Here is a 15,055-nt window from a genome sequence, read left to right as displayed (position 1 = left end):
TCTCCCTATGTGTCTCTGGCACCTCCATGTTTCCCCAGAATTCCTGAGCATTTTTTTTTTTTTAAGAAAGACTGCTACATGGGCCATGTTCACCAGCCCGCATAAGCAGAGCTCACAGCCATATGTGACATTGGTAGAGTGGGGTATCAGGAGTCATCATGATGGGGCTAATGTACCTCCCTTGCTATACAGGAGTACTCAGCCGAGAAAAGATAGTGTCCTGTGGCAGTTGAGGTGAGGCAATTACCACAGAGACATTTGCACTGTCTCTTCAGCCCTGCCCCCGAAGCCACAAAACTCAAGTCTCTCCCTGTATTATTCTGATAATCTCTGAGGTGCTGTCTCTTCCTTGGGAGCCGAGGGTGAGAGTTTGTGAGCAAAATTTTGTGTGCTGGCCCTTTCACAGCATGCCTGGGTTTCTATTAGCCTTCTGTCTTAGCCCAGTAGACCAAATACCAGATGATTTTCACAGCCAGATGTTTCATGGGCTACTCTTCCCAGCAGTGGTGCTCTGAGTTGGATGCTCTCAGTGGCAGGCTAAGGTCCCCATGCCCCTAAGGGGGTCCTATGTAGCTGAAATATCACTCTGGATTCTCAAACCCTCCACATGGATCCAGGGGCGTTTCACATCTCTGTCCCTCCTACAGGTCTAGACTCTTCCTCTTTATATCCCCAGTTATAAAACTTCTGTTCAGCTATTCTTCAAATGGTTCTCCAGATAACTTAGTTGTAATTTTGATGTAGTCATGAAGGAGGTGAGGGCAACATTCACCCATTCTGCCATGTTTGATCCCTCTGAAGATTAATTTTTCTATATTCATTTCTAATTACTTTTAATTAATTTATATAAGGTTCGTACAACAGTTTACAAACTATAGGTACTAAGTATTTGTTGACAGAGAATCAAATATTAGCCTTGTAAAAATATCTGTCCTTACAAAAATTAGATTGATCTAGATTTCATACCCTGACATTACCTATCACCAAGAAACAGAAACCTGTGTTTCAAGAAAGAGTGGAATTCACTCTAAAACTAGTCTATCCAAATGCCATTATTTAAGACTTCTCTCTTTGACTAAATTAATTAGTCATGTTCTAGAAAACAGTCTTCCTTCAACTACTTGTCAGCAAGGTACATTCAGCTAATGAAGGATTAAAGGCCAATTTGCTAATCTGCCTCAGTATAAGTTTTACCCTTGAGTAATTTGTGCATAGGAGACAATTTAGCAACCAGAACTGTACTAAAAATGAATATGAGTTTTTAAAATTACAACATTTGATTTATAATGGTATGCTCTCTCCTAAGCTTAAACAAATAGAATAAAATATGGATTCTTGGTCTGTTGCTCAGCATCCTGATTTAATTCTTCTCCCAGAGAAGGGTCTGATTCATTTGAGAGAGCACTTAACAGAGTCCATAGATGAGAAAGGAAGCTGACTAAAGTATTTTGGTTTCACTCTCACCTCTCCAATCACTCTTTCCAATGTTTCCACTACTATTTACTTTCCTTTCCTATAGGAACACATTTATCACAGGGTCTGTCTCTAGTCGTCTTCTATTTCTGTTCTTTTCCTTGGTGAATTCATCAAATTGCATTGTTTCAACTATTATCTCCTAATCGCTCTAACCCTGGGCTCCTTCCTCAGCTTGTCTTGTATTTTGTATTATCAACTAAAGATCTCTATCTCGATGTTCTGCTAGCACCTCAAACTTAACATGCCCAAAACCAAGATTTTCATCTTCACAAAGACCTCCCAACACACTTCTTTTAAAAAGGCATTATCATTCTCTAATTCTTGAATCCTATTCTTTTTTATGTTGCTGAGTCTTAATTATTCTACCTTCCTTACCTCAAAATATCTCTGGCATCTTTTCCCTCCATATTACCATTTATGCCACTATTCCAGTACAAACTATTACTTCTCATTTATACTATTAATTTATTACCATAACTGGTCAATTCATGAATTCATGAATGAATGCATGAATTGAAAATGAATGGTATCTGTACTTTAGTTCTCTCATTACTCTAATTCATCTTATACATCAGGAACAGATTAATTTCCTAAACTAAAGCTCTAACTTTACTACCTTACTACTCAAAATAGTTTACTACTTCCAACACAATTTAATAAATTTAATACTTTCCAACATAATTAAATAAATTTTCATTGTACAGTTAAGGGATTTCACCTTAGGAGTTCTATTTATATTTTCAAAATTACTTTGAATTCTTCAGAAACATTACCCTCTTACTGGAGCAAAGATGTACTACTCACTTCTCTATACATACTCTATCTTCCCTCTCATCTTCTTCTTGTTATTCCTATACCTATAACAATCCTATTCATTAATCTAGGCCTGTCTCAGATATCACCTCCTCTATAAAACCTTTCCTGACACCCCATCATTGTGGTTCTTTCCTTTGAAACACCCTCAACACTTCTTTTAAATCATTTATGACCTACTTTGTATTATAGGAATAAAAATAAGACATGTGTTATTCTGTATTATTTGAAAGAAGAAATGTGATTTATTTGTCATTGGAATACACTGCAGAACCAAAAACAGTACTTTGTATGACAAGTTCTCAATAAATATTTTTGGGGTAGGAAAAAAGAGTAAATAAATGGGAACACACATGATACAGAGAAGTAAATTATAAGAACTGAGTTCTAAAACAAAATGTTAACACATATGTAAGACTGGTAAAAAAATTATAGCAAACCTCATTTATACTTTTAAGCAGACTGTGTTTTTTTTGTGGGTTTTTTTTTTTTTTACCATATTTATGATGGAAATCTGAATTTATTTTGATTTTAGCATTACATTATGTTTCACTGTGTGCCAGGCACAATTATAAGCCTTTTGTATTTAAATTATTTATCCTTTATAACAATTTTATTTTGCTTTATTTTACAAATTAAATTAAGAAACTGGGGCACAGAGACTAAGCAACCTGAGGAAGGTTACCCCAGGAAGTCTGACTCCACAGCCTATAAATGTACCATTACTGTATACTGTACCTAAAGATATGTACAGCACTGACTTAAAATGTGAATAAATTAAAAATAAGGGATGTTTATTGAAAGCTCAGTCATTATTATAAGTTTGTCTTATTAACATGTATTATAGTACTGCAAGAAACTGAGGAGGCTGCTAATATATAGAGAGCCCCTATATTGAATGGTACCAAAATGCCCAGCTTTTGCTGTTGTTTCTTTCCCTTTTTTCCCTTAATATCACACTGTTGTTTACTACTTGGGACTATCAATATGCCTAAAATGCCTTTATCCTGTACAATTTACCGGGAAGTGAGAACAATATATTAAATATCTACACTAATAAAAGAGAAAGCTGCAAATTGACCGTTCATTCATGACACCCACTAGCCAATCAGGAGTGAATATGCAACAAAGATGGTGGGTTAATTTGCATACACAGACACCCAGCAGCCAGGGGCAGTGCAGAATGCCTCTGGGCAAAGTAGGAAGGCAGAAAGGCAGCTCCAGGCCAGAGCGAAGGCAGTGCCCCTGGCAGTTGGGGAAGAAGGCCCATTCTTGCATGAAACTTCGTTAAATAAAAGCCAACAAGACACTGAGGAGTTTCTTTTACAAAAGTTCCTTATATTTTGCTCCAATAAATGATCTTCCATTAAGTTGAGGCTGTTCTAAGTCTGATTCACAAATCAGGCATAACCATATAATTTCTGCTGATTGCATACAACAGTTACTATAGGGTTCTAAAAGTTAACAATGCTCCCCAAAAAGTGCCTTACAGCAGCCCAAGTTACAATACTAGAAAATATCATAACATTTCTTATAACAATAAGCAACACATAATTTCTCTTAATCTTACCTTTGCGCAACCCAAAAATCCCAGGGAAATGGCAACTCTAGCTCGTAGATCTGGCCTGTCTTTGGGCCACACATAAGAAAGCATTGCTCTTATGATTTTCCGAGTATCAACATCTTTTAACTGTTGAGAGAAAACAAAGCAGTGAGTAACATGTTATTTCAAATATAACTATATTTCAATAATGTAGAATTATGTCCCTAATGAGAAAAATATAAAAGATTACAAACATAAATTGTATACAGAATCTAAGATCAATATCTTTCAAACTCAAACTATTTTTGAGAAAAAGAAACTTTCAATTGCTTTGAAAAAGCTACTCACTTCTCTTAATTTCCTACTTTCAGCTATAGTTATCCTTATAATGCCAAAAAGTTACTAAGTGGGGGTGAGGGGATATGCACTATATATTAATTTCTTACCAATTAAAATATTAAAACATTACATAAAATTTAAACATTTCCATCTTTGTGGTCAAAATCGTTATGTACTTTTGGGGTTTTTATCAGTACATTTACTTAAAATGGTTTGAAGCCCTAAGTCCAAACTACTGACACAACAGAGTTACAATACAGTGTTTAGGAAGGTAGGTGTGTTGACAGAGGGTGGGTTATTACACTAATGCTTAATCTAACTTAAGTCTACCTTACATTTCCTTTGCACATTTACTGAGGCAACATTCCCATTAAACCCTTTGTTTTAGTTTTAGCTTTTAAAGTACAATATTAAGAATCACACCGGGACCAGTTTGGCTCAGTGGATACAGCATCGGCCTGCGGACTGAAAGGTCCCGGGTTCGATTCCGGTCAAGGGCATGTACCTTGGTTGCGGGAACATCCCCAGTGGGGGGTGTGCAAGAGGCAGCTGGTCGATGTTTCTCTCTCATCAAGGTTTCTAACTCTCTGTCCCTCTCAATTCCTCTCTGTAAAAATCAATAAAATATATATTTAAAATACAATATTAAGAATCAAAACCACACTTCCTAAAGCAAAAATATACAGTAGTCATCAACAGGGAATAAGTTCCATGACTCCCAGTGGATGCCTAGAACCATGAATAGCAGCAAACCCTAAATATACTATGTAATTTCTATATACACATACTTATTATAAAGTTTAATGTATTAACATTTAATATATTAATATATTATTGAAAAAATAATAAAATATAACAATTATAATAATATACTGTAATAAAAGTTATGTGAATGGCTTTGAGGCCATTATTAAGTTAAATAAGTGTTACCTGAAAAAAGCACTGCAGTACACCCAGCTGATCTGATAACCAAGACAACTAAATTAGTAGGTAGCATATATAGTGCAGATACATTGGACAAAAGGAAGATTGTAATCCTGGGTGGAAGAGTGCAAGACTTCATCACAATACTAAGAATGTTGCATGATTTAAAATTTATGAATTATTTCTTTCTGAAATTTCCATTTAATATTTTTGTACCATGGTGGACCTCCAGTAACTGAAACCACAGGAAGCAAAACTATAGATAAGGGGGGGATTGCTATATACCAAAACTATTACTTTTCCTAATAATAGACAAACATGTAAATTGCCGCACCTCCGCTACACCCACAGCCAATCAGAGTGAGTATGCAAATTAACCCAACAAAGATGGCAGTTAATTTGCATAGGTAGGTGCTCAGAGGCCTCCATTCAGGAACATCCTGAGCACCCAGGTCACTCCAAGATAGGCTTGGGCCCTGAGCAGCCTGGGAAGGGCCTGAGCCAGGATGTTCCTGGGCTAGGGCAGAGCCCGCCATCAGAGGGAGCTGGGGAGCTCCTGTCCAGGCCTAAAGCTTCGACCAGGCCCCAGTCCCCTGAGGCCCACGATGGAAGGGAGAGGGAGGCAGAAATTGAAGGAGAGGGAGACAGTGATCCCAGCAAGAGGGAGCCAGCCATTGGAGTAAGAGAGAGACAGTGATTAGAGGGAGCTGGGGGCCCCATAGGTTTTAGGTCTGGGCAGAGGCAGAGCTGGCGATTGGTGTGAATTGAGTTTCTAACCCACTTGATCTATGTATCTTTTCTGACTGCTCATTGGCTAAGCTCCCTGTATGCCACTGGTAATATTCTTAGTAACTTCGGTATAAGAATCCAAAACGGTGATCTAGGGTTTTTCCATCATACTCCTAGAGCAAAAAACAAAGGTCCGCTGCTGGAATGTCATATCCTGCCCCAGCCAGATTGGCTCAGTGAATAATGCCTTGGCCTGTCCATTGCAGGGTCTGGGTTCAATTCTAATCAAGGGCATGTACCTAGATTGCAGGCTCCTCCCTGCAGAAGGCAATCAATCAAAGTGTTCCTCTCACTTTGATGTTTCTGTCTCTCCCTTTCTCTTCCACGTTCTCTAAAAATCAATGGAAACATATCCTCAGGTGAGGATTAAAAAAAAAAAAAGAAATGTCATATCCTATGAAAGACACATATTGAAAATGCCTAAAGTTGTCATTTTTTCATGGTGAAGGGATCGGAGTCCGTGTTGATGAAAACACCTTGGTGGCTGCAGTAACTGGCAGTGGCTGCAGCAGTGGGGTGATAGGGCTGTTGCTTTCTCCTGATCAGCCCAGTTGCCTCCCACAAAGGGAGGCCAGGGGGAGTGGGGCTAAGCCATCAGTAGGACATCCCCTAAGGGCTCCCAGCATGTGAGAGGGGGCAGGCTGGGCTGAGGGACCCCCCCCAGTTCACGAATTTTGTGCACCTGGCCCCTAGTCCTATATAATAGAGGTAATATGCAAATTGACCATCACTCCAACACACAAGATGGTGACCCCCATGTGGTCAAAGATAGCCGCCCCCATGTGAACACAAAATGGCCACCACAAGAAGGCCAGCAAGGGAGGGCAGTTGGGGGCGAACAGACCTATAGGGAAGGGTAGTTAGGGGTAACCAGGCTGGTATGGGAGGGCAGATGGGGTTTATCAAACCTACAGGGGAGGATAGTTGGGGGGATCCCAGGCCAGCAGAGGAGGACAGTTAGGGGGGACTGGACCAGCAGGGGAGGACAGTTGGTGGCGACCAGGCCTGCAGGGGAGGACAGTTGGGAGGGACCAGGCTGGGAGGGGATGGCAGTTAGGGGCGACTAGGGTGGCAAGGGAGGACATTTAGGGGTGACCAGGCAGGCAGGGGAGGGCAGTTAGGGGTGACCAGGCCATCAGGGGAGGGCTGTTGGGGGCAATCAGACCTGCAGGGGAGGACAGTTAGGGGTAACCAGGCCAGCAGGGGAGGGCAGTTAGAGGTGCTCAGACCAACAGGTGAGGGCAGTTGGGGGTGACCAAGCATGCAGGAGAGGACAGTTAGGGGGTACCAAGTTAGCAAAGGAGGGCAGTTAGAGGCAATTGAGCCTGCAGGGGAGCAATTTGGTGTTAATCAGGTTGGCAGGGGAGTGGTTAGGGGGTGATCAGGCTGGCAGGCAGAACCAGTTAGAGGCAATCAGGCAGGCAGATGAGCAGATGAGCAGATGGGAGCCAACAGTACTGGATTGTGAGAGTGATGTCCCAGATTAGAGAGGGTGCAGGCTGGGCTGAGGAACACTCCCTCCCCCTCCCCCCCGCCCCAGTGCACAAATTTCACGCACTGGGCCTCTAGTCTATATATATAAAAAGCCAATAACTGGAATGCCATAATGACTGAAAGAACCCATCACTGTGATACCCACTGTGGCCCCTCCATCCAGCCAACCCCACCTCCGATGGGTCCCCCACCCAATAGGAGGCAGGGCCAGCCGGCCAACCTCTTGCAGCCTCTCCCATGCCTGGCCCAACCCCAGATCTGCTCCCCCCTCCCGTACAAATCAGGGGCAGTGCCGGCAGCCAACTTCCTGCAGCCCCTCCACCCGGCCAGCCCCACCATTGATGGGCCCCCACTACCCCGATCGGCCACAGGCTCTCCCCCCAGCCAGCTCTGCCCCCAATCACCCACACACACACACCAATCGAGGGTGGGGCTGCCCAGCCAACCTCTCACAGCCCATACCCCAGCCACTGACCCCTGATCAGCCCCCCACATTATTTGGGGCAAGGCCAGCCAGCTCACCACCACATGGCTGGCCTTGCCCCCAATCCCCCCTCAACCCAAATAGGGCAGGAACCTCTGGCCAATAGCCTGTGGCCCCTCTTCCCAGCCAGCTCAACTCTGATCAGACCCTGATCAGAGGTGGGCTGGCAGGCCAACCTCCCGCCATCTCCTCCTCCCGACAGGCCTGGCTCTGATCTGCCCCTATTAGGGCCGGGCGGGCCGGACCCCACCCAAACACAAATTCATGCACTGGGCCTCTAGTATTATTATAGTTAAATAACCCCTCATATTAAAATTTGAAATAATTGCTCAATTTCTGGAAAAGGTATTAAAAAGTGAAAAACACAAAAATAGAAAAACTAATGCTCATTGTTGATGGGGATGTATGGAAATGAGCATTCCAATACATGGTTAATGGGAGAGTATACTGAAACAATCTTTCTGGAAAGCAACTCATTATCTACCATAAGATTTTAAAAATAATTATTTGTCAAGAATTCCATTTCTGAGAACTTATGCTTTAAAAAATACTTCAGAATGTTCCAATTTTAAGTAATTTTATTTCCTAAAAATTTCTTGAATTTGTCTACGTCTTTCTATTTCTTCCACCAACCTAATCCAAGCAATAATTTCTAATCTAAACCATTGTATCAACCTCCTCTCTGATCTTCCTGCATCCGCTCTGTTCCCTGTACAGTTAGTTCACAGTACAATCAGAAATTACTCCCAACTTAAAACCCTTTGAAGGCATCCTTTCACTCTTAGAATGAAGTCCATACGATAATTTATGAAGCTCTACTTGACCAGGCCCCTGACTCCATCTCCAGCCTTATCTCATACCACTATTTTTAGTGCTCATACCACACTGACTTTAAGTTTCTTAGATATGCTATAATTCCTCTGCAACAACGCCTTTTGTACAATACCATTCACTCTGTTTGGAATAATCTTTCTCTCTACAATACCAATCTACACCACCCAAAACCTCTTACAACTGGTTAATTGCCAGATCAAGCAGCACTTTCTCAATGAGGACTTCCCTAACTCCAGTCAGGAACCTTGGCTGTATTTCTTTTTTTACAGAACAGTATTCCTTTCTTTCAGAGTATTCAATTCAGTTATAAACTACATATAAAGCAATGTGGTTATATTTGATTAATATCTGCTCTCCTGCTAGAATTTAAATTCCATGTGATCAGTAACTTTGTATTTTGTGGTCATTGTTATAAACAAACACCAAATACAGTGGCTGACATACATTAGACACTCAACAAACATTTCGCTATAAGGATACTTTATTTCAATGCTGTTTTAATAGGGGGGAAAATGTAAAACAGCCTAAATGATCAACAATGTAAAACCTTGTAAATAAATTACAGTGAATATATATAACAAAATACAGGCATATAGAAATATATGCAGTGACACAGACACACGGTAAGTTAAAAAAGCAGAGTTAAAGTTATTTTAATGAGGAAAAAAATGTGATGTGTATAATAGTTTACACATGCATACAGATGTATCTAAAAGCAATATCCCCCCCAAAAGTGTCAACATCAATACCAGTAAGAGGACTCATAGATGGTTTTTATATTTTTTTTTTTGCTTGCTTGTATTTTCTGAAGCTCACATAGAAAAAATATATAATGTGATACCGTATTCAAAAAATTTTTTAAAAAGGAAAATAAATAAAAAGCCAAAGGGGGGGGGGGAATATATATATATATATATATATATATATATATATATATATATATATGTGTGTATGTATGTGTGTGTGTATGTGTGTGTATGTATACATACACACACATAATTTATTTTGAAGGGGAAAGTTACATAATTTCGGGTAGAGTTGCAAAACAAGGAATGGGGGAAAACTATATTAAAAACCTAGGACAGCCTAAATCGGTTTGGCTCAATGGATAGAGCATCAGCCTATGGACTGAAGGGTCCCAGGTTTAATTCCGATCAAGGGCATGTACCTTGGCTGCGGGCATATCCCCAGTGGGGGCTGTGCAGGAGGCAGCTGATTGATGTTTCTCTCTCATCGAAGTTTCTAACTATCTCTCTCCCTTCCTTTCTGTAAAAAATCAATATAATATTTTTTTAAAACCCTAGGACAACGAATTATATAATATAGGGTAGGTAGTCTTATATTATATTATGGTTATTTCCCCCAAGGTTAAGTAAAGTATTTTTCCAACATCTTTTAGTCAGTTTTCTTACTGAGTAAAGTATGACAGAAATAAAAGAATTCATGTTGTACTGAAAATCAGACTTACACATGCACTCCAAATTGATAAGGTGTTTTTAAAAGGGAATGAGGCTATAATTTTAAAATTCCTTTTTCAACATACAAACCCATACCTGAAACCTATGTTCATGTTAACCAATGTTACCTCAAAATTTTAATAAAAATAAAAAAATTCATTTTTCTAATCAAATTATTACTAAATGCATATAATTTAACACATTATAACATGAACAGAGGCATTTCAACCACTTTTTCATTTCACAAGTTCAGTGTTTTATTTTTCTTGATGGAATAAAGGCAAAAGGCCAGTTTCCAATATTGTTAGAATCTCTCATGTCACAACCTTCTATAACAAACCCCACAATTTTTTTTCAATAAAGACATAGAGAAATTATAACTAAGAGCAAGAAAATTATTCTAATTGGCATAAAGAACATAAAACATCACCACTTCATATAAGGAACTAGGTTCTGAAATTGTGTAATCATGCACTGTGATTCCATTAAGTTGTTAAAGAACATTTCTTCAGTTTAATTTAGATAAATTATAAAATTTAAAAAATGTCATTTTTTTTTAAAACTACAGCCAAATCAAACAAGCATTTCAGATGCTGAAGCACATATTTAAAGAATTTTAAACCAACTTATTCCTGCTGCACAAAAGTAAAATAAAATTGAAGGCTTCAAATAAAATCCTGAACGACAATCTATCCTCTTTCAAAATTATCACAGTTAATGGACACCCAATGGTAATCCTAAAAGACAAAAGGGTTATCTAAAGCTCAAAAGAGGATTAGAAATGGCAGCAGAATAAGTGTATGCCACAGGAACATGCTCTCAGGATCAAACTGGTATTACAAATAAAATACAGAAAAACTTCCTGAATAATCAACTGAAAATTCGGAGGACATAACCCTGATACCTGAGGACTGAAAGTGGAGACCATATAAAGACTGATAGGAGGGGCGGAGGTGCAAAAGGACTGGCCAGGCACCCAGAGACAGCAATGAAGTCCCAGAGACATATCTGAGCTGTGGGGGGTTGCCACTGAGAACTCTGGGATCTAATCCCCAAGCTGGGCCTTCAAGCAGAAAGCACCAAAACTGAAAAGCTTACTACCCACATAACATCTGGCTGTGAAAAGCAGTGGGGTGCTGTCTGCCAGGGAGTAACAACTGAAAATTCAGGAAGCCTCTTAAAGGGCCAACAAACAAAATTCAATGTGGAGGCACCCATCTTGTGCACCTGCAGAGGGAGGGTGAAGTGAATGGAGCTGTGAAAGCAGAAACCAGGACTGTGGACTTGGGGAATAGAGTCCAGAAGGCAAACACCCCAAGTTTCCTGGGCTGAGTCATTCCCTCACACAGCTGAGGACATCTTTCCCACACAGACATTTGCCTTCCCCGGGGAGAAGACAGTTGACACACGCTATTGGGGAAACACATTGCCCAGAGGCCACTTAAGAGATTAAAAATAACAATTAGCCTCCAGGCAGAAGCAACGGCCTCACCCAATTGAAAAAATCTTGGGATACCTGAGGACAATTGCCTGTTGGGAGTTCTAGTAAGAATCCTATCAGACTGTAGGCAGAGGCAGTCTCTGGAAGCACTGAGTCTATACTTGATATAACTAGTCAGAAACAGCCTTTAACACTGTCCACTATATTGAGAGGAGTAGAAAATCTATCTAATACACAGTCACAAACCCAAACAGGCTGCCAAAACAAGGAGAAAAATAACAATGCCTAAATGAAAGAACCAGATAATTCCCCCGGAAGAAGAGATAAGCAGAAATAAGAAATTGATCTGAAAGAGAATTCAGAGTAATGATAGTAAAAATGCTCAACAATAGGAAAAAAGAAATAGTAACTATAGAAAAAGAAAACTCTGAGATAAAGAATAACATAACACAAATAAAGAACACTCTGGAAGAAAAACACAGCAGATTAGGAGAAGCTGAGGATCGAATCAGTGAATTAGAAGACAGACTTGAAAATATTCAATCAGAGAACCAAAAAGAAAACAAAACAATTATAAAAATGGAGGACAGTTTAAGGGAGCTGTGGGACAATGTGAAAAGCAACATTACAATAGTAGGTGTACATCATCTGCCAGAAAAGGCAGAAAGGCATAGAAAAGATGTTTGAAGAAATAATGGCAGAAAACTTCCCTAACCCAGTAAAGGAAAAAGTCACAAAAATTCAGGAGTTACACAGAATCCAAAACAAGAAGTACCCAAACAGGCTCACACCCAGACACATCATAATTAAAATGCCAAAAATTAAAGACAAAGAGCAAATCTTAACGGCAGTAAAAGAAAAGAAAACTGTTAGCTACAAAGGAGTTCCCATAAGGCTGACACCTGATTTCTCTTCAGAAACTCTACAGGCCAGAAGGGAATTGCATGAAGCACTCAAGGTAATGGAAAGCAAGGATATGATACCAAGATTACTATATCCAGCAAGGTTATCATTCAAAATACATGGTCACATAAAGAGCTTTCCTGGCAAAAAAAAAGGCTAAAGTAGTAAGTACATCATCACCAAGCCAGCATTACAAGAAATGCTAAAGGGACTGCTGTAATGAAAAGAAGAAACAGAGAGAAACATAGCCATATAGAATCAAAATGGCAATAAGTAAGTACCTATCTTATCTAATAAAAGAGTAATATGCAAATTGGCCATACCTCTGCTACACCCAGTAGCCATGCCCAACAGCCAATCAGAGTGAGCATGCAAATTAACTCCAACCAAGATGGCTGCAGCCACAGAGAGTAGGAGGGAGGTTTGGGTTTCCCAGGCAATGGAAGAAGCCAAGCTTTCCGCTGGCCCTTGCTGGCCTAAGCCTCCACTTAAAGCTACAAAGTTTCAATTATAGAAGATAAACAAATCCAAACAGAAATGGCAGCAGCCACAGAGCAAACAGAAGGCTTGGCTCTGCTCCAGGCTACAAAGTTTCAATTGTAGAAGGTAAATAAATCCCAGATATCAGGGCCTCTGCTTGGGTTGCCGGGGAGCATGGCCAGCCTGCAAACCACCACAGGCCCCTTGCCCAGGCCGCCCCACATCCCAAGGGAACCCCCACACTGATCCAGGACACCCTTCAGGGAAAACCAGCTGGCCTCCACCCATGCACCAAGCCTCTATCCTATCTAATATATAGATTGACCATCACTCCAACACACAAGATCAAGATAGATGCCCCCATGTGGTCAAAGATTCTGCCTCCATTTGGACACAAGAAGGCCACCACAAGATAGCCAGCAGGGCAGGGCATTTGGGAGGGACCAGGCCTACAAGGGAGGGCAGTTGGGGGTGATCAATCCTGCAAGGGAGGGCATTTAGTGATGACCAGGCTGGTTGAGGAGGGAAGTTGGGGGCAAACAGGCTGGCAAGGGAGCAGTTAGACATCAATCAGGCTGGCATGGGAGTGGTTAGGGGGTGATCAGGCTAGAGGCAGAAGCAGTTAGGGGCGATCAGGAAGGCAGACAGGCGAGAAGTTGGAAGCCAGCAGTCCTGGATTTAGGCCTGGTGGGATCGGGCCTAAATGGGCAGTCAAACATCCCTTGAGGGGTCCCAGATTGGATAGGGTGCAAGCTGGGCTGAGGGACACCACCATCCCCTTCCCCCCATGCACGAATTTCATGCACTGGGCCTCTAGTCTACACTAATAAAAGAGAAAATGCTAATTGACAATACCTTTGCCACACCTACAACCAATCAGAGCGAGTATGCAAACTGACCCAACAAAGATGGTGGATAATTTGCATACCCTGAAGGAGGGAGGAGTGAAGACTGAAGACAGCATAGAAGAGGGAGGAAAAGCAATGGGCTCCTAGTTAATAATAGCTCTAAATATAAATGCATTAAATGCTCCAATCAAAAGATGTAGGGTAGCTGAATTGATACAAAAACATGACCAACTATATGCTGTGCACAAGAGATCCACCTCAAAATAAAAGACACACACAGGATGAGAGTGAAGAGATGGGGGGGGGGGGGGGGGGGGGAGGAGAATTCCCTGCAAATGGAAAGGAAAAATACACTGGAAAAGCAGAACTCAGAGCTGACAAAATAGAATTTAAAATGAAAGCCATCAAAAGAGACTAAAAAGGTGACTACATAATACTAAAGGGGCCGAAACCGGTTTGGCTCAGTGGCTAGAGCGTCAGCCTGCGGACTGAAAGGTCCCGGGTTTGATTCCGGTCAAGGGCATGTACCTTGCTTGCAAGTACATCCCCAGTAGGGGGTGTGCAAGAGGCAGCTGATAGATGACTCTTTCTCATCGATGTTTCTAACTCTCTATCCGTCTCTCTTCCTCTCTGTAAAAAATCAATAAAATATATATTTTTTTTAAAAAATACTAAAGGGATCAATCCAATAAGAGGATATAACCCTGGGAAACATACATGTATCCAATTTAGGAGCACCTAAATATATAGAAAACTTCTAGAGGGCTTCAATGATTAAATTGATAATACAGCCATAGTAGGGGACTTTAACACCCCTCTTCGTTCACTGGATATATCCTCCAGACAAAAACTGAACAAGGAAACAGAGACTCTAAATGACATACTGGATTTAATTGACATTTATAGAATATTTCACTCACACACAACAAAATATACATTCTTCTCAAGTGCACATGGACCATTCACAAAGACAGACTATATGTTAGGTCACAAAAGAAGTTTCTACAAGTTCAAGAAGATTGAAATAATATCAAGCATTATCTCAGATCACAGTGGAATGAAATTAGAAATCAACTCTAATAACAAAAACCCCCAAACATTCAAACACAAGGAGGCACCGGACCTCTAGTTAAACAATGAATGAGTTACCAACGCGAACAAGAAAGAAAAAAAAAAAAACTTCCACAAAACAAATGAAAATGTACACAAAACAAGCCAAAATATCTGGGA

At 40.6% G+C, this 15,055-nt stretch overlaps 1 protein-coding gene across 2 annotated transcripts in view; it reads right to left on the bottom strand.

Annotated features, from left to right (window-relative positions):
* ABCB7 (ATP binding cassette subfamily B member 7) overlaps nucleotides 1-15,055 on the bottom strand; it is a 131,404-nt gene that overhangs the window by 68,895 nt on the left and 47,454 nt on the right. For both annotated transcript variants that reach the window (XM_036412626.2, XM_045572363.1), the window contains one exon: nucleotides 3,860-3,979. In XM_036412626.2, coding sequence (XP_036268519.1) covers nucleotides 3,860-3,979 — 120 coding nt within the window. The remainder of the gene's footprint in view (nucleotides 1-3,859; nucleotides 3,980-15,055) is intronic.

Source organism: Pipistrellus kuhlii, unplaced genomic scaffold, assembly GCF_014108245.1.
Source record: "Pipistrellus kuhlii isolate mPipKuh1 unplaced genomic scaffold, mPipKuh1.p scaffold_m20_p_46, whole genome shotgun sequence".
NCBI lineage: Eukaryota > Metazoa > Chordata > Mammalia > Chiroptera > Vespertilionidae > Pipistrellus > Pipistrellus kuhlii.
The sequence above is the reverse complement of the archived record's forward strand: the minus strand, read 5'-3'. Positions and strand labels throughout refer to the sequence as shown.